This window comes from Phaethon aethereus, assembly GCF_964289735.1.
Source record: "Phaethon aethereus genome assembly, contig: HAP1_SCAFFOLD_108, whole genome shotgun sequence".
In the NCBI taxonomy this organism is placed as follows: Eukaryota; Metazoa; Chordata; class Aves; order Phaethontiformes; family Phaethontidae; genus Phaethon; species Phaethon aethereus.
The window spans coordinates 523,019-542,132 of record NW_028113960.1 but is presented as its reverse complement, the minus strand read 5'-3'; the positions used below and the strand labels follow the sequence as shown (position 1 = coordinate 542,132).

Below are 19,114 nucleotides of genomic sequence, written 5' to 3'. Positions count from 1 at the left end.
GCCGTACGCTTTCAGGACCTGGTTAACGTTTTGTAGTTTCATCTCACTCAAACCTATAGCGTAAGATGAAGCTTTCCTTCTGTTTCTCTATGGTGGGTCTCCACTACAAAAGAACTCTTCAGTCCAGAAGAATATGCCCAGAGGACTCTGGGACTCCCTCGTAACTGACTGGAAGAAGGGACGTGAGATGAGAAAGCGTACCCTCCTGCGCACACTGCCGAGCTTAACCAGCCCCCAGACAGGGATCCCCATGGGACCCTGCAGTACTAAACCAACCACTGCCGTAATCCTGGGCTGGGCTGGGCAGCAGGAAAAACACCGTGTTGTCGGTGTCTGGTAGGTGCTATTTTCAGCTTGTTAGTGGAACTGTGTACCTATCCAAACAGGTATCACAAGTTCATGGAAGCTCTTGTTAGAAAAGAATAAAGAAAAAGACTGCAGAACAAATATTTTGAAAAAGAATTCTCGTAGTAAGTTTCAGTGGATTATGCTGCTAAGTTTTATATGATTTGATACTGTGACTTATCTCGGCATTGTTAGTGAATGTGATTGCTGCTATTTTGTATTGGATAAATTGCCATCTTTAAGTGACAGGAAGCACAAAATCATAGTCTGTATCACTACACCAGAATCCCCGATACCCTGTCCCTTTAGTCATAAACTGTTGACCAAATCTGGGAATAGGAGTGGATTCAGTCGCACCTAGACTCCTCTCTGAAAACGACTTTAGAAAGCATGGGGGTCCTCTCTGAACCTCGTGACTCAATGGGAGGGTCTCTCCTACTTTCCCTCCTCAAATATACACATTAACTTGATTTGATAGACGAGTAAATCATTCCAGTTTAATTGTTCTATCTGCACAGCTTTTCCACGTTGAATAAGGAATAGAGTGGACCTTGCCATCGCCTTCTGCTAACTCATGCTTTTTACAAATCTAGATTAAAATCATGCGCTTTCTGGTATCTTTGGTGGTGATTCTTCAAACAGCCTAAATTATCCATTCGTGACAGCCCAGGAAGCAGGGAGGGATGGGGGGGATATGTTTTAAGATTTCGTCTTATTTCTCATTATCCTACTCTGATTTTGGTTGGCAAGAATGTAAAATAATTTTCCCAAGTTGAGGCTGTTTAGCCTCTGATTGTAATTGCTGAATGACCTCTCCCTGTCCTCTGCTCTGAGTTGGTTTCTTTTGGATGGTCTTTCTTTGCCTTTTCCTCCACGACTGGTCTAGTTTCTGGGTGATCTTCTATCACTTTTGGATGAATTTTCTGTGGGGTACCAAGAGTCTTCGCATCCTTTTGAGAGGAAGATGTTTAAACATTGTCTGTCTTTGGCATGTCCTCCTTCACTTGTTTCACAGGAGGTTCCATTTGAGGAGATTTTTCACGCTCGCTGTCCACCTTCACTTGGGAAGCTTTAGCTCGTTTTCTTATATTGTCCTTCTGAGGAGGAACAGCCACTTCTGCTTCCCGCTTTGTCTTGCCAGGTTTTGCTTTTCGCTCATCCTTCTCTTTCTTCCTTTTAGACCCTGGCTTGAAAGCCATAGAATCTGCTCCCAAATGCTCATCCCTCCTCTCAGGGGTGGCATCATCTCTGCTTGGGAGCATGAACAATGAGTCCCTTTGAACGACTTCTCCTGTAACTGGCTCTCTTGGTTTTCTCGCACCTTCTAGCAACTCAGCATTGAGAAAGCCTTCATTCGCATCCTCTTTCCTTCTCTCCTGGTGTTTTTTAGGTTTATTTCCTTTGTCATCTCCACGTGGATTTTGCATCTCCCTCTCTTTGTTGCCACGGCTCTCTCTTCCGGAAGGTTGTTCAGGGTAATTTCCAGCTCTATTACAGCTGCGCTGCCTATGCCCCACAGGATAATCCTCCCTATGTCCCCGAGCATATGGCGAATACTCTCGTCTGGTCCCAGGTGGACCAAAGCAGTCTGGAGAAAAGTTCCCTCTCTTTACTGGAGGATGAAGTTGAGCACCAACACCATTGCCCTTGTAAAACTTTTCACACCACTCTCTGTAGTTCCTTTCCCATTCTCCGTATCCTTGCTCTCCAAATGGATCTCCAAAGTCAATAGATCTGCCATCGGAAGCTTTCATATCATACGGTGGAACTTGTCTGTACCGGTTAAAATACTCCCTTCCTCCTTCCCCTTGAGATATAGTCCATTTCCTGGGAGATTGGCCTCGGACTACTGGAGACCTTGACCGTGAATGGTGTCTTCTGTGTGGGGGTGACTTTGACCTCGACCGGTGATAACCATGTGGCCTTGACCAGGAATGACAGTTCTTGTGACTCTTCCCTTTGCCTCTTCTTGGATATGGTGGTGATCGTGAGTAGGAGCGAGAATGGGAACGACTAAATGATCGAGAGTACGAGCAAGAGTAGGAAGAACCTGTTCTTGACTTGGAGTAGGTATGCGAACTTGTAGAGGAAGATGAAGTACTATAGGGAGAGTTGGACCTTAAAAAAAACACAACACAAAAAAATTGATCAAGTTAATTCAAAACAGTTACTCTCCTCAGCTTTTTGGAGAGTTGGACCTTAAAAAAACAAGAACACAAAAAACCAGATGAAGTTAATTCAAAACAGTTACTCTCCCCAGCTTTTTTCCTCCCAGATTTCCTTTGGCTATTGATTGATTTAAGGTGCTGTATACTGGCCTCTACTGGGACATGAACGTGCACATTTTTCACTCCTCAACCACTACACGCAGTGCAAATCCCTTTTGTTGCAGTCAGATGCAAAAAGAGCAAGTCTTTATGGCTACCGTGCAGTATCAAACATCGAGAGAACACGATGTAGCATTAATACAGTAAAGATCAATGTTAAAATGCTGCTTGGACTATTTAACTTCACTACTTCTTTGGCAATTTGTATGGGATGCAAAATTCTTACGTCCAGTTGTCTTTAATCAACACTTCTGGCCAGATGTGCTAGCAAAATCTTACACATACCTCTAGCTCTAACCAGGGATAGTGACTGCATTTCAAGAGAAATCATCTCGAAAAGCTTCTGAACTCAGCCTCGACTAGGATGACTCAATGCCATTACTCTAGGACAGATACTGGCAGCATGAGCAAGAGAGAGCTTTTCAGCACTCCCGCCCAAGTGACTTTTGGGGATAGAAAACATCAGCTACCCTGAGGTTTTTCTTCACAAGGAGTTCTTTCATTATTTTTTAAAGAACCCTTTCGCATCATTCCGCAGACGTTCATGAGCATCTTCCCTCCTCTATAAGTCCTTCAGCAATTCAAGATTTCCTTACAAACAAGTCTGAGTCATGAGACAAATTTTACAAGGTCAAAACCATACTAGCATAAGCCACCAGTTTGCAGTCCAGCTTGAAATCTCTCTGTGTACCCACATGTGGTAAACAGAAGAGGAGATGAAGACAACGTCTCTCACAGATCTCCTCCAAAGTGCTTTGAGGAAATGGTTACAAGCAGAATAGGGAGATGCAGAAAATCCAGCAACTGTACCTCTTCAATTTCTGGCCTCCTCAAGGCTGTCAGGCGGTGAAGGATGCCATTACAGAGAAGCTTTACTAAAAGAGAAACCTGTTCCTGAACAGCTGTTGCCAAATTATAACTGCCAGTCAACTGTAATCTCTGCCCTATTTAAGCTAGGAATGCACACATGAAACTCCTGTCGCTGCTAATCCCAGGGATCATCCCATCCGTCTAGCAACAGAGCGGTGGAGTGGAATGCCTCCTGATTCTTCCAGACAATCTGCTTCTCCATAATGGACATGTAAAGCACGTACCTGGAAACCGAACGCTCCTTTCGAGACTTGTTATATTCCATCACTTCCTTAGCAAACTCATCCTTTGTAAACTCATCAGGTTTGGACTTTTTCTTTTCCCTGTGAAAACAAGTTTGACCTTTACTACCATTGTAGTTTGACCTTTGTTACCAAAAGACATCAAGAAACACAACATGGCCACTAGGAGAAAATGCCTACTGCATGCAAATGCAAAAGGTGAACAGCTAACATCGAAGGAAGACCAGTTTAGAATGCCTACAACTTTTAGCCAATATTTTAGAACTACATTTGTCTTGTCTCAGTTTTGCATGTTTACCCTTTGCAAAGAAAAAGGACATGACATTATGACACCGTGACGATTCTTGCATTTTGTTGATGTCAGGTGCACTGTGGTGTAACTGCAGTCTGATATGCTATTGAAATACAACAACAAAAACCAAGGCAACTTCATTGAGCCAAATACTTACTCCTCTTGCAGTCTCTGCTGTTCTCGGTAAAACTCCTCCCTGGATAAAGGAGGTGCTTGTGTCATGAGGATGGTATTTGCATGAGCCCTTGGCACTGCTGTTGCTACCCAAGCTGATGACATGTTGGCAGGAGCTGGAGGATATCCTGGAGGGGGAACAGCGTACCCAGCAGATGGAGGCTGACCAGGTGGAAAGTGAAGAGGAGACTGTGCTGGTGGTAGCCCTGAAGGAAGTGCATGGGGTGGTGGAGGGTACGAGGGAGCTGGAGGCACAGGCACGACGACGGATGTTGATGCTGCTTCTGTTGGGGCATGAGTCCTTTGGGAACGTCCACTGCGCAGGCGTCCTCGATTTGAACTTCTGAAGAAACCCAAAAACATGTGTCACTCTTTGTCACACTCTGCCCTGATTGTAAAGAGGAAAGCCAATGAAGCGGCAGCCTGGTGGCGAGCACTTCCTACCCTCAACTTCAGCATTTTTCTCCCTGCTTTCCCTTCACTTGAGACTACGCTCCCTTCTTGATCCTCATGCTTGCCTTCCAGACCCTCGCCCCCAACAGCTCCCGCAGTCTTCTCCCCTTATACTCCGCTTTGTGACCGTGGATGGAGGCTGCCCGTGCTTAAAAGACACTCCCATGTCCCATGTGCCAAGCGCCCACCGCTCCTCTGCCACTCCTTGATGTACTTACTGCTTATACTTACTACTGAAGATCACACTTCTGATCCTCAAAGTACTGCACAAATATTAACTAATCTTCTCTCAAACTTCTTTTAGCTTCTTCCACAGGCATCACCTGTGGTCTTGCCTCATGATGATGTCTTTGGCCTGTTCTTGTCCCTGAATTGTTATTTTCTTGCTTACTAAATTTGAGAGTTTTAGGAAATCTGTGGAATCGTCCTGGCTTTTGTTGTGCTTTATCTTTAAGACATTATAAACACAATGCACGCTTACAACCGATCTCTAACAAAGGCGTACCAAAAGGAAGGACTAACTTGACACGGCAATAATAGATCAAACAAACGCCTCTCTCTCCCACTGAGAGAAAGCACCTTGGCTCGTTGAGATGAGAACATTGAAGAAATTCAAAATTGTCATCAAATAACAGCCTTGACTTTTCCAAGAATTTGCTCCACCAGTATCCGCTAAGTTGTGAAATAAAGAATGTTGGAGGCTGATTTGTATTGGGGAATCAATGTCTTCAGGTCTGTTCAGCCAGTAATCAAAAGGGTGGCTTTCCACCCAATCCTTTAGTTATATTTCATTTTTAGATGTACTGCTGGTTCCCTCAAAAACTGCTCCTTTTTCAGAGTCCTCTTTTCAATCACGTACTGGAGTTTTACTTTAAATACTCTACTGCAAGCACAGATCCCCTTTGTCAAAGCCAAATCAAATTAAGCCCTTTAAAAATTAATCACCGCTTGTATTCTCCACAACTATCTGGGCATACTTACTCCATTATAAATCAGCTGTAGTCTAAGTTAAGTGTTACGGCCTCGTTGAACAGGTTACGGGTCGTAATATACCGGATTTCTGTAGAATACTTACCGTTGCCAGCCTGGTCTGCCACCAGCTGAGCCAACTGTGCTGCCTGTGATTGCATGAGCTTTTGGCGTAGGGAGAGGAAAAAGAGAAAAATCCCACTTAGTTTATCTCAAGACAGCTTTTTAAAAGAAATTCTAAAGTTATAGTGACTTACCGGTTGAGGGTACTGATTGCCCTTGGGGGCCCAGAAGACTTGGAATCGCTGGTTGCCTTAGTGCAGGAACATGATCGCCCTTGTCAATACATGCAAACAGTTAGAAATTAAGCTCCACTAAAAGGCAACAGTCACTGCATCATTTGAAAGAAAACTGACCTCCTCTTCCAACAAGCTGCTGGTTGACAGAGAGGGAAATTTCAGAAGTTCAGTAGCAGTCACCAGAGCAGCAGGAGGTAACACAGTATCAGCATCACTACAAAAAAAAAAAAAAAAGTTATTATTCAAACAGCGTTTTCAAGTGCTACTGGAAATAGCAAGTCCAAGGTGAGAAAAGGCTGACTACTGCAAACAGGAAAAAAAAATTTAAAAAATCTTCATCAGATTTACAGATGTGAAGTTGGCCCATTCTTACTGAAGACTGGAAAGAAGTCGATTTGGACTACTGGCATGCCAAGAGAAAGCTCACTGGAAAAATATCTTCTTAAGCTAGCTGCACGTGAAAGGGTTAGAGCACATACAAGTCACACACTGAATCTCAGTTTTGGAAGACGCAAGAACTGAAATTCTATGAGGAAATGTTTATGTGCGAGTGCAGAGGCTGCCTTAGAGGTTCTTCTGAATTGCGGTTCTTTGCATTCAACGCTACAGCTGAGCCTGACAGTCTTCTGGACAGAGAGGCTATTTGCAGCCCAGGCATAAAGCTGAAAGGCCACAAGGCCTAAACAATCGTACAGATCTTTCACGTCTTTTCATGTGACTTCACCGGGCTGCAAACTCAGACTTTCATGTTTGTAAATACTTCAAAGTTACGGCGTTTCAGTGTTTATTAGCCAGGTCAGCACGCGTCACCGACTGCCCTTTGTGTTACTGAGGATGACTCTGACTTATCGTAAGATTGATGGTAGAAATACCGTAGAAAAACGTAATAGGAAAACACCTGCTCAGTTTTAGCTCTAATTGTGCTTTTACAGGTTTCATGAAACTGTTGCTTCCTCCGTACTAGAGAGAAATTAATGCACTCAAGAAGCTTTGACGTAACTAGAGGGCTCCTTTAGGAATTGCTAGCCACATAAATCCAAAGGGCCCCTGGGCAAAATGTGCCTCTTTCAGGGTAAAACTCATAGACAATGACTGATAAGGGAACTGAGCAAGAAATACTTCTGAGACAATCCTTGCATGAGACACACTTCCGAGTTATCAAAGTGTCCTCATTCAAAGTAAATACAAAACCCAGAACTTCCACTAGTATCGGGAACTGTCACTACCGATAGATAAATAGCTAGTGGAGAAGCTCAACAAGAAGAAGAATCTAACTTGAGCATTTTAGTGTCCTTTATATCCCTGTTGATCTACAGATTTACTTACCAAAGAGGTCCGTCCGGCTGTTCAGCACAGAGAGACAGGGACACTGCTGGAGGGAGACCAGAGGTGACGACAGAAGATGGATTTACTGGCAGCCCAACGGCCACAGAGGACTGACCAGAGGCCAACGATGACAAAGCAGCAGCAGAATGAGGAGCCAGGGATGCTAATGGAGTCATTAGTGGGTCCTGCTGTCTGGAAACTGCTGGCCGGAGCTGAGGCTGCATGTTGTGCGCTCTTGTTTGTCTCGTTAGTGGTGGTGGAGGTGGTGGAGGTGGCGGCTGCTGCTCATGTTGCTGCTGAATCTGCTCTCTGTAGCCAGTTCCATTATTGAAGTTGTTCACAGCCTAGAGGCAGAAAAACACGTACAGAAAGGCACTATGAAACTTCAGTAGATGTACGAACAAAAGCCTCCCCAGAGCAAAATTACTTGTGTGTTCCTGTAAACATTATCAATCCTAAAATCAATCAACATACAGGTATAGGAAGACATCAGGTGAAACACTGACCCTAACGATGGGTAACGCAGAGTATCTCTATTTACAGTACCTCAGTGTTAACACCAAATTTGAAAGTGAGGCAATCACGTTAAGCAAAAGTGTGACCTGAATTTGCCAGATTCTCTCTAAAGAGTTGTAAGCTTCTCTAACACCAGATAACGTCTCTGAAAAGTAAATTTAGCCTTATTCCATTTAGCCTTGCTTAAGGAGATGTAAACGAGTATTTTCTTCCCTTTCAGCTTTTCGCAAATAGACCTGTCTAACAAACAGTTTACATAAATGTCAGCATGTCACCTGGCGTAACAACTTGTTGGCAGTCAAAGCATCGGGAGAAACGTCTGTTTGATGACACGTTGGGCATGTATGTTCCTCAGATTCCAGTAACGCTGTTCTAATACCTGTGAATAACGAGAACCGTCAAAAGAGTTTTCAGCAAAACTAAGGAAAATGTTGGGGTTCTAATCAATTATAAAAACACGTATATGATTAATGGGTGAATACGGTCTTGAACTGAGAGCCTGAAGCGGTAAATGTCCAATAGTGTAAAAAATGTCCAGCATGCAGCAAATAACTAAGCAGTGTTGATATTTCACTGTTGTTACTTGGAAGCTGTAGAGTAGGCTGTGTCTTGATGTTTGGACTGGTCTTTCCACTGTGCAGGACAGTGAGAAGTCACCAACCTCAAGGTTGATGAATAAAACACATCTCAAAAAACCGTTCATAGATTCAAGTTCTGAAGGATTTCACCAACTCTCCTGTGGAGAAGAATGTGGATTAAACGCCCAACTCTCCGTTTGTTGCAGACCACAATAAGTCACCAGAGCAGGCTATAGAATTTTGCATGAGAGAAAGGGCTGGGGACAAACTAAATGCATTCAGTATCTCATACTGTAATCACCTGCACGGTTACACATTCTTCTCAGAGTCATCCTTCCACATGTACAGAGGGTTTAACTAGACACGTAACCAGGGAAAAAAGCTTTCTGCCTTTTTTTTCTGCCCTTTGCATAAGGGGGGGTCCTCTCCCGTTCTGGGTATACTCAGGTATCAAATAGAACGGGTAACCAAGTAATTTCGTTCTCTCCCAGTTCTGCCTTCGGAAGGTCAGATGCCATGTTTTGAGTTAACAACCGTGGGAGTAAGACTTACATTCGTCACAGTAACTGTTTCCACAGCAGGGAGTAACAGCTGCGTCACTCATGACCTCTTTGCAAATGAGACATAACAACTCCTCCGGAATAGGAGCATCTGAGGAGGAGGAGGAGGACGGCTCCTCTGGTGAAAAGGGAGGCTTTTCCTTCTTTCCTCTAGCATACGCTTCCCTGGAGGCGGGGCGGGGAAGGAAAAACAACAAGTGAAAGATGGGCAAAGGAGAACTTTTCCAAGCTTTGGATTTCCTGCAAGGAAGGTAAAATAGATGGCATTCTTCTCACTCCACATTAGCCTTCTAAAGCGTAGGCATTTAGTTTCAACTACTTCTCTTTGGCCACCACACCAGAAGAGGGAGGGGGAACAATTTTCCTTCTGCAGAACTCTCCCATTCATGGGATCAACTAAGAGATTGGCTCAGACTAGAAAAATCATTTTTCGACATCCAGAAATCAGCTGAAATGAATCCCACCTCTCCTCTGCCAGAGGGTCAATGTAAATTGCAGGCTCAGGATCAAGTGAGTCTCCGATTAAATACACTTTATGAATAAAAGAAAACTATGTCTCAGCTTCTACACAAGGAGATCCATGACAGCCACAAACAGAAGTGCTATCAAGTGCATTTCTTCTCAGACACTCTTGTCACCACACAGTAGGATTTTCTTAGGGTAAAGCAAAACAGGAAAACATCCGTCTGGTTCACACATGAGATTTGATCAAAGCCAGAGGGGGAGGAAATCTCACTCACACAGCTATTTGCTAAATTGGGCAAGAAGCCTTTGAAACGTCAAAGAGAAGCAAAACGAGCTTTCGAGGAGAATGACTCCAACGGTAAGCACTAGTGAAATCTTTTGCAGACCTACAGATTCTAGTATACCACAAGTTGAACCAACTTCCAGGGGCGTGAACAGCAGGACCAGCCTATTTCCGTATTAGAAAGTATCACAGATTTTAAGGCAACGATACAATGACGGTGCTTCCTCCTTCGTAATTACAGACGCTGGCCAACTTGCTTGCATTGCCACTCAGACACACACGCATGGTTTCTCTCATTCCCTTTCTGCTCAGTCCCATTAATCCCATACTTACGCACTAATAATTGGTATGGCGTATTTCCCAGTGCTTGTCAGCATAGCACCCTTTATACTGGGATCTTTCACCTCCATCAGGAAACTCCTCGGAATTCCTGTGCTCCTTTTAATTCTGGGAACAGACTCAAAATTTCTGTCCTGTTAAGAAAAGAAGTGCAGATATCTCTCATCTTAAGACCCACCCTTAAAAGGACATTTCAATGATGATTTTCAGCAGCAAAAGCCTTTAATCCTCTCCTTTTACCCAGCATAAGGCTTGCTCAACTAAAATACCCTTCTCCCTAAAGGAATATAGCCAGGATGTCCCAAAGGCTTGAGCAGCGTTTTGAACTCAGTCGACATCCTTTGGCTTAATGTCAAGTTCCTTAAGGGTGAAATATCCCTTGGCTCACCATCCACTCGGAGAGGAGACACAACCCCGCTCCTCCTCCAAAGCGCAGTTCAGAGTGAGAGCTTAACTCGGTGCTCTGAATCCGACACTGAGAAACTGAGATTCACCTTCTCTAGTGAAGGTGGAATTCATATCTCACGCATATACATTCAGCAACTGATGTCAAATGGCATGGCTACTCAGCCAGGTGCTTGTGTAACTAAAACACGCAAACATTGAACGGATGGGGTCGACCGAAACATCTTGGGTTTTTACAAACTACTGAAAACTGTGAACTGTCATTAAAAAGCGTTGAAACCAGAAAGATTTCCAATAAAATTGAAATGTATAAAAATATGCATGACAGTGTGCAGAGAAAGATCTATGGACATATGTAATGTCCATGGCCTGGAAGGAGAAAATGTTACATTTATAACTCCAGGTTTCCCGTGAATTGTAAAGGGCTTTGCAACATTGCCACATGACCTCTGCGTTTCACCCCAAAAGAAACAATTCTTAACATGAGTATTCATGTATTTGTTACGGAACTGCCAAGGGAAAACAATTTAAAAGTAAGTCACACCAGAAGTCCCCCACAATCTTACCCCCTTTGTTGGGCAGTTCTTTACACAGTGGCCAGGTTTTCCACAACCAAAGCAAGTATATGATGTTGGAGGTGGACCCAAGGCTTTCTTCGTGTAACTGAAGGTGTTTTGGGGAAAAAAAACAAAAAGGATGCATGTGTTAAATCCATGTTTGTTAAAACCAACAAGTTTACAGGTTTTCCATCATCGCCAAAGATTGGATTTGACATTATCCACACTTACTTGGCTGGATCATATTCACGGCAAGACTGGATCATCATGGCTTTTATTTTATCTTCTTCGGCAGCATTGGCTTCAGCCAGATTGGCAGTCTGTTGTTTAATAGGTAATCATTTGAGAGACACATTAGAAACACATTGAAGCGCACACAGCCAAACACAACACCACTCACCCAAGCCTGTACAGAGCAGCACAACACTAGCTGAGGTTGCCTGAAAACAGCTGCTTATATAAAAAATAGTTGTGCTGAAAGTGTTCTGGGGAGTCCTTACACCATGAAATGATGCTTATGTGCCTGTTAACCTACTTGAAAAGAGCATTCTTGGGCACTCAAAACCTTAGGCTCAGGTTGGACCTTATAAAGACTTGTGCACCTACTCCAGTTTTCTTCCAAGTGGACTGAAGCTATGCACAGAAAAAGTTAGACCTGCCGCTATTATTAAAGGGATCTTTAAGCTCCAGTCTATTTGAAGGAGAAGACAGCCACTGTACATTGAATTGAGAAAGATGAAGGCAAGTACCATTGTTTACATTTGCAGCATCAGAAGGATACACAACTTAAAGGTCAGGGAAGTTGGTTTTGCTTGCTGAAATTCAGCTTCACACACAGAAGCATTACAGAGATTCAAGCTTTTTAGAGCCCCTCAGCAAGACAAAAGACTCTTTTCAGTAGAAATTGGACCACTCATGTGCTGTAGGCAGTCCAAACTGCACGTTCCCCCCTGCTAAATTCTTCATATTAACTGATGTAACTAGGAACATTTTCACAATCTACACTGTGTCCCAACAAATTAGACCGTGTTGTCCACTCTAGATATACTGCAATTTATGAAATTGTGCAGCATTCCAAGAACGGATCTATAACTATAATGACTAGAAATTCAAAAATAGCCATGCCATTGCCCATGCGACAGAAACGCTTCTACTTTGGCTGTTGCAACCCCCCCCAAGATGTCCATAACCAACAGCCAATTCAGTTCTTCTGTGAACATTGTGTTCGTTTCCAATGTAAACCTAACGAAATGTGTGAACAAGTCAACAGCTTCTGCAGGGCTGCTGCTTTGTGTCTTGAAGCTGAGTCATACTGCAACACTATGTGGAGGCTGATAAGGTGCTCCCCTTCGATCTTCCCAAAGTGGGAACTGCTCTTCACAGGATACTATCAACAGCTACACAGGCTTTAGAGTTCAAATAAATAAATTATTAAAAACTACATTAAAGTTTTCTTCCCATTACAACAGTTATCCTGCTATAGATCACAGTGTACAATTTAAAAATTTGAAGCAAACACTTTTTTTTTTTATGTATTTGACAGGAAAAAAAAATATATATACCTTAATCAGCTGGGCCAGAGAAAGAGGTGCAGAAGAGTCATCACTCTGTTCACAAAAAATTAAAAACATCTTTAAGTTTTACAATCAAAACCTAGCAATAGTTAACCTCTACGGTAGTCGGAAATTCTGCGCTATATCCTCTGAGCATCACTGAAATAGGCATTTCCAACCTAGTGTCATTTGCCTGTGTTCAAAACAAAGTCCAAACCCACGACAGCTTAGGAGTGCCTATGTGGTTAAGGAGAAGAAACTAAAACAACCAAAGCCGCTTGAGATTATGTATTGCTCCAGAATGTCTCAGGGAGGGAGCCTTGTCAAATGCTCACAACTGCTTAAAAGTCCAAGGGGTAAGGAAGCTGTCAACTGTCCGCTAAAAGGGATTCTAAAACAATATTTATGTTTCTTGGAGAAGGAAGCATCACTACAGAAAACTTATTTTCAGTGTAGTTTGTAAATCAATCAGCGTCTCATCATTTATAAATGCACACGGCTATGCCTTTATGAACACAGCCTAGTTGCCTGTCAAAATCAAGCATGGGCACATCAGCCCTGAAACAGGAACTCTGCCTCTCCTCTCCATAAGTTTAAAAATGCCAGGCTCACCACACCCCACAAAACCCAAATGCAAACACCACTCCAAAGCATCCGCCATAAAAGAAACCCACCACTTTATCAAGAAAAAAAATAAGCTGCTCAAATTATTGAAATTAAGGTGTCTGCCATGACAGAGTAGCCTATAAAAACTGAGAAAATGGATTTCTTGTCGTGTATTAGACCGCAGGCCACACTACGCAAATTAGTTTGGGAAGTGTGAGAATTTAATATTCTTCTCCTTGCCAGCAGACCAAAACCAAGTCTTAATGATGACAAAAACATGGATTCAGAGCACAATCCTGGGATTTTTTTTTTTCTCCTTTGCAACCACACTCCTCCCTCCCAGCTACCTCCTGCAACAGCTTGCAGGAATGAAGTCCTCAGGCCACCAGTCAGCAACGGACTGCGGCATTTACTGGGATCTAAGATGACATGCGGTTTTTCCACAAGTCAAAAGGGTAGCTCTCATCTGGTTCCTTTTCCAGGATATTGAATTCTATGATGCCACAAGCAGCAGTTAAGCTGACACTAGTAAAACATCATCAAGAAAGACATCCGAATCACTGCTTAGTTTTTTAGAAACGTAGAATAAAATTTCTATGATGCTGAATCAAATACATTGTACATACAGCATCTATGTTTTAGTGGAAAATATATTAGGTTAATGTTGGGGAAATTAACACAAGGCTACATTGATTGGAATTAAGTGCAGTGTGTAGAAAAAAGTGTGAGATGGTGTTTTACATACGCCTCTTGATATTCCACTCACTGGCTCAGTTTGACATCTGGAAGAAGAAATAAAAGTGATCAGAACTTAAAAGAAAGCCCTTGTGCCCAACATACAGCAGCGACGACAGATTACAGAACTTGAACATCAAAACGTGATGTGCTGATAGTCTAATGCATGTGGAAACGTATTCATATACATAAACGGCTCTCTCTTGGTACCTTCAGTGCAACTAAAAAAACCCCCAGAAGCCCATTTCTACTTTGTCAGAAAATTACTCTAAGACTTACAGAAATAGAACACCAAAGTGCCTCAGATATTTTGTCTCTGCTACGTAAGTATCAAAAATATGTGGTCTGTACTACAGTTTTTTGTCTTAAACATGGTGACTAAAAATAGTAGTAGAAATGTCACCTGAAGGCAGTGCCTAGGATTTTCTGCGATTTAGGAGTCCTGTAGGGAAATAAAAAAAAAAAAAAAAGGACTTAATTGCCAGAATTTGCTTTAAGATAACCTTGAAAATGCTACAGTATTTGGGGAAATATTTATTACATCTGGGAACTCGCTGAGATTCCACATACTCATTGATCTGTATCTGCATGTAGATCATCATGAATGAGACATGCAGCCATCGATGTAGTTAACAAATAATTCCAGCATCATCCCAAGTGTCCCATCAGCAGAGCTGGCAAGCCTTGGTCTTTCCCCTCTAGCTAGTATGCAAAACCACCAGATTTGGGGCATAAGGATACCTGCCATATGCCACCCCCCTGCCCCAAATGCAAAGAATAGACGGATTCGCAGAAACACTGAGAATCAGACTCTTCTGAGATGGGAACAAATTCTAAGTTTACACTCCAGTGCGTACCTGTCTTCACTCTAAAAGCAAGACAAGCAAACACGTGTAACAAGGAATCTCTCCACGTAGAGGAAACAGCATCGAAAACTTGGCGCTCAGAAAAAACAACCCCAAGATCAAACCAAATAGAATCATTCTTAACAGTTACCGTTGTTGGAGTTTGAATCCCATGTCCCAGCAGGCCGAAAAGCATAAGTTTACTTTGGGACAGGAACAATAAAATCTACCCCATTACAACAAAAAGTAACAGCAGCTTTAACCAGAAAGATACAATCTGAGTGCCTCTGGAAATGAACATCAATTAGAAAAGGTAACACACCCAAACCACTAGCACAGAACACAGTGCTTTATGGATACCTACAGAACGTATGTTTTGCTGGTAGCTTTAACTCCTCCGACAGGGATTCTTCTCACAATTACTGATGAGTTCTTAGGAATCAGGGCATTAGCCTCTGTGTATTCTGAAAACAACATAAATGCAGAAAAAAACATTAGTCAATTCATAAGAATGTATATGAATATGTAATTACACAGCGCGGCAGAGAGGGAAGCCCTTTGCAGATAGAAAAGCCAGATTTCAGGTATAACGGTGCATTTTTATCGTCTCAGCACACTAGCAGTACATTCCAAGAAATCTTCAGGTTTGAGAACCAAACGCAAGCAGCACAATCTTTTCCAGTTTTTTTTGAGAGAGCGTGAATGCCAACAGCAAAATGCTCCCAAAGGTCACTAAAGGAGAGTCTGCTAGCGCATGAGGTTCTGTCCTGATCTAGCTTAAGTGGCTTTTGCTTCTGTTAGGCTACAAAACCAAGAGATCTTTGGAGAAAAACAAAGCACAGCCAAGTCTCACCTGTGTAAAGCAGATCTGAAGTCAGACAAGCTTGCCCTGCAACAAAACAGGCCCTTAGCTAAAGCATGAAATCTCTGCGCCGTTGCTTTCATAGCTGTTCACTAAAAGCGATTCGGCCACGCTGCTGGTGCTCAAGGCCGACAGAACACAGAAGACAGCCGGCCACCTCTGCGTATGGCTTGCAGCTTAAGACTGCAGACTTAACACTTAAGGGATGTGGTACCAGTTGGCTTTAATACATTTCTATTTCCTTCGCCTCGATTAATTGAATTCATTTTGGTTGATGGCACCTTAATAAAGGTGAAGTCAAACAACGCAGACTAAAAAGTTAACTTTCTTTTTCTTCTTTTAATAGGAAAGGATTAAAGCTGGAGCACTATTCCTGAAGTGCCTGGAAATTTTTGTTTGCTTGATTTGAATTTAACAGATGCCAGCTTAGTTTAGCAGCTCTCGGACAAAACTGGCATCTCCCAGCAGGAACCTTTTCCTCCTGGGCAGCAATATCCCCGAGCAGAGACTTGGCAACAAATCTTTCTATTTCTGAAAAGTCACACCCCAAGGCCTGTAATCACATTCAAACTTGTCAAGACAGCAGCTTACCAAACTGAAATATCATACTAAGTACCACGAAACCATTATCATCTCTGAGAAACAAGCACCACTTTTTAGGTTTAAAAGAATTTATGACTTCTCTAAGAACGTTTCTTACGTATAGTCACCATAAATGTTCTGCCGGAAAACTTCAGTAGTGCCCTGATATGGTTCACACGTAGTACCAGGGAAAAAAAAGGCTTAGAGACATATGGTGAAATGATGCTCGATAGCACCTGAACGACAATGTCTTTGGTGTAGAAAAGAAGCGATATTAACAAGAAATTCCAAGGTGTCATTTAGATACGGAGAACACCCATGGCAGAGGGGCCATTAGAGGGTCTGCACAGATGGTAACTCACAGCTACCCTCTTGATCCAAAGTGTTGCTAGCGAGCAGTTGCTGCAACAGCCACCAAGCCAGTTTTCCAGTGCAGTGGAGTAAAGCAAGGTGATCACAAAACGAAGTCACCAAAGACAATTTATTTCTTCAAAGTAGCCACCTGTTCTCTTCCCATCCCTTTCAGCTTTCTCCACCTGATTTCCAAGACATCTGGAGAGGTTATTAATATAAGATATCCTCCCATATTTCCTTATCATTTTACCTAGCAGAATTCCAGGAAAGCAAAAATTTCTAAGCCCTGTACATCACACATCAACCACACATTCTTCTATGCCTGCTCCGCGCCCAAAGCACAGATCTGAAGGTAGTTGTCAGAACAGCAACCACAAAAGAACAGCCCTGAGGCCCCCAACACAAGCCACAGCTACCGAGCGTGGCCGAATCACATTATGGCTTCCCACCCCGTGTAAGCCCCCGCGCCGCTTGCCCTCCCAGTCCCCCCGCAGGCCGGCAAGATGGGCCTCAGGCTGACTCAGGCTACGTGGGGACGAGCCACAAAGAGCAGAGCGTGGCTCCCACAGGCCATGGCCATCACAGGGTGGTCTGTGACACTGCCAGCCGGGCAGTCCCCGAGCCCCCACGCCCGCCGCCCCCACGCACCTTCTTTGGTCTGGGCGTTGGTGATCTGCAGGTCACAGGTGGCCGCCTTCAGCTTCTCCCGGCCCATGATCTGGCGCTTGAGGTCGCACAGGGAGATGTGGAGGCCGGTGAAGGTGACTGTGTCATAGCTCAGCTTGGAGGAGAACTTGTAGTGGACGCACGACATGGTCGGGGCCTGCTCCCCGACGGCGTCTACTACAGCGGACCGAGGGGGCTGAGCTCAGCCCCGCAACAAGTCCGGCCTGCGGCCCTCAGCGACGGGCGGGCGGGCGGATGACGGGGAGAGGCCCCCGCGGCCCCGGCTCGGCCTCTGCTCCCTCTCTCACGCAGCGCTCCCAGGCCCAACCACTCGCTGTGGGCACTCGGGCACCTCTGCCTCAGCGTTCCGTTGGGGGTTTAACGGACGCCAGCCGCAGGGGCTGCCCTGATCGCATCACTGCGCGTGCCCAACGGAACACTGCACCCCCCTGCGCCTCACCTGGCCTGTGGTGTCCCTCCTGTCACCCCCCTGGGCCTGCCACTGCCTGGTGTCCTGTCACACCCCAGGCCTGTGCTGTCCCTCCTGTCACCCCCCTGGGCCTGCCACTGCCTGGTGTCCTGTCACACCCCAGGCCTGTGCTGTCCCTCCTGTCACCCCCCTGGGCCTGCCACTGCCTGGTGTCCTGTCACACCCCAGGCCTGTGCTGACCCTCCTGTCACCCCCCTGGGCCTGCCACTGCCTGGTGTCCTGTCACACCCCAGGCCTGTGCTGTCCCTCCTGTCACCCCCCTGGGCCTACCACTGCCTGGTGTCCTGTCACACCCCAGGCCTGTGGGGACCCTCCTGTCACCCCGAAGGCCTGTCACCGCCTGCTGTCCCTCCTGTCACCCCCAGGCTGTAACTACCCGCTGTCCCCTCCTGGCAGCAGCCGGCCAGGACAAGACAGCCTGGGGAAGATGCAGTGGGCTTTGCCGTGCGGCACTTGGCTGCCCGTGCCCAGGCCCAGCGAAGGGAGGGGACATCTCAGGGTGTCCGAGTGTCTCTTCTTGCATTTACGGGAAGTTCGGTCAAAGAGCCAATGGCCATTGATGGTTATTGCCATAAACCCATCTGCTTGTACTGGTACCGCTTCCACAAAAAGAAGACGACAGGTCATTGTCAGAGGAGACTCCCTTCTGAAGGGCACAGAAGGCCCCATATGCAGACCGGACCCACTTCTTAGGGAAGTCTGCTGCCTCCCTGGGGCCCCTCTTAAAGGTGTGAAGAATAAGCTTCCTACCCTGGTACGGCCTCAGATTATTCTCCATTATTGATTTTTCATGTAGGTAGTGACAAAGTTGCAGTAAGAAGTCCAAGGGCAATCAAGAGAGACTTCAGGGCCTTGGCACGACTGGCTAAGGGATCAGGAGCACAAGTAGGTTCTCCTCGGTTCTTCCAGTTGCAGGAATGCTGACGGAAGGAACAGGAAGAGCCAGCAGCTTGAGCCCGGTGACACCGGCAGAATTGGGAGGTTTTTGATCATGAGCTGGTCCACACGACACCAGGCCTGCTGGTGACAGGTGGGGTACACGTGTCTCAAAGGGGGAAAAGGGTCTTTGCACAGGACTTAGCAGGGCTGAATGAAAGAGCCTTAAACTAGATTCGAAGGGGGAAGGGGATAAAACCAGGCTCGCTAGAGATGAGCCTGGGGGTGGCACGCCGATGTTTGAGGGATGGTGCTAGCGAGGTGCTGCAGTCTGCCAGCTCAGTGGAGGTAGGGAGGATGGAGAGCTGTGTGACAGCAAAGACGCAAGGGTTATTGATGTGTTAGAAACCACAGCAGAACTGTCCCTTTGGACTTCCGGAGGGCATACTGGAGTCACTGTGTTCAGCCAGCTGGGCAGAGGATAGGGAATCCCCCATATGATGCGTCCCGTCTTTTGTGAGAAAGAAGGGGACCTTCTGACTGAA

General features: G+C 44.9%; 1 protein-coding gene across 1 annotated transcript; it reads right to left on the bottom strand.

The window, feature by feature from the left end:
• Positions 1 to 1,127: 1,127 nt before the first annotated feature.
• On the bottom strand, positions 1,128 to 17,351 carry LOC309416432 (E3 ubiquitin-protein ligase RBBP6-like; the record flags this gene model as incomplete). Its single annotated transcript, XM_082015981.1, is given in 18 exon segments — positions 1,128 to 1,313; positions 1,317 to 2,463; positions 3,767 to 3,865; positions 4,234 to 4,593; positions 5,779 to 5,836; positions 5,930 to 6,008; positions 6,089 to 6,185; positions 7,298 to 7,641; positions 8,089 to 8,192; positions 8,944 to 9,116; positions 10,033 to 10,172; positions 11,010 to 11,106; positions 11,232 to 11,320; positions 12,563 to 12,607; positions 13,905 to 13,941; positions 14,298 to 14,336; positions 15,104 to 15,203; positions 17,186 to 17,351. Coding segments are annotated over 18 exon segments (3,360 nt in total).
• Between the last annotated feature and the right edge of the window lie 1,763 nt (positions 17,352 to 19,114).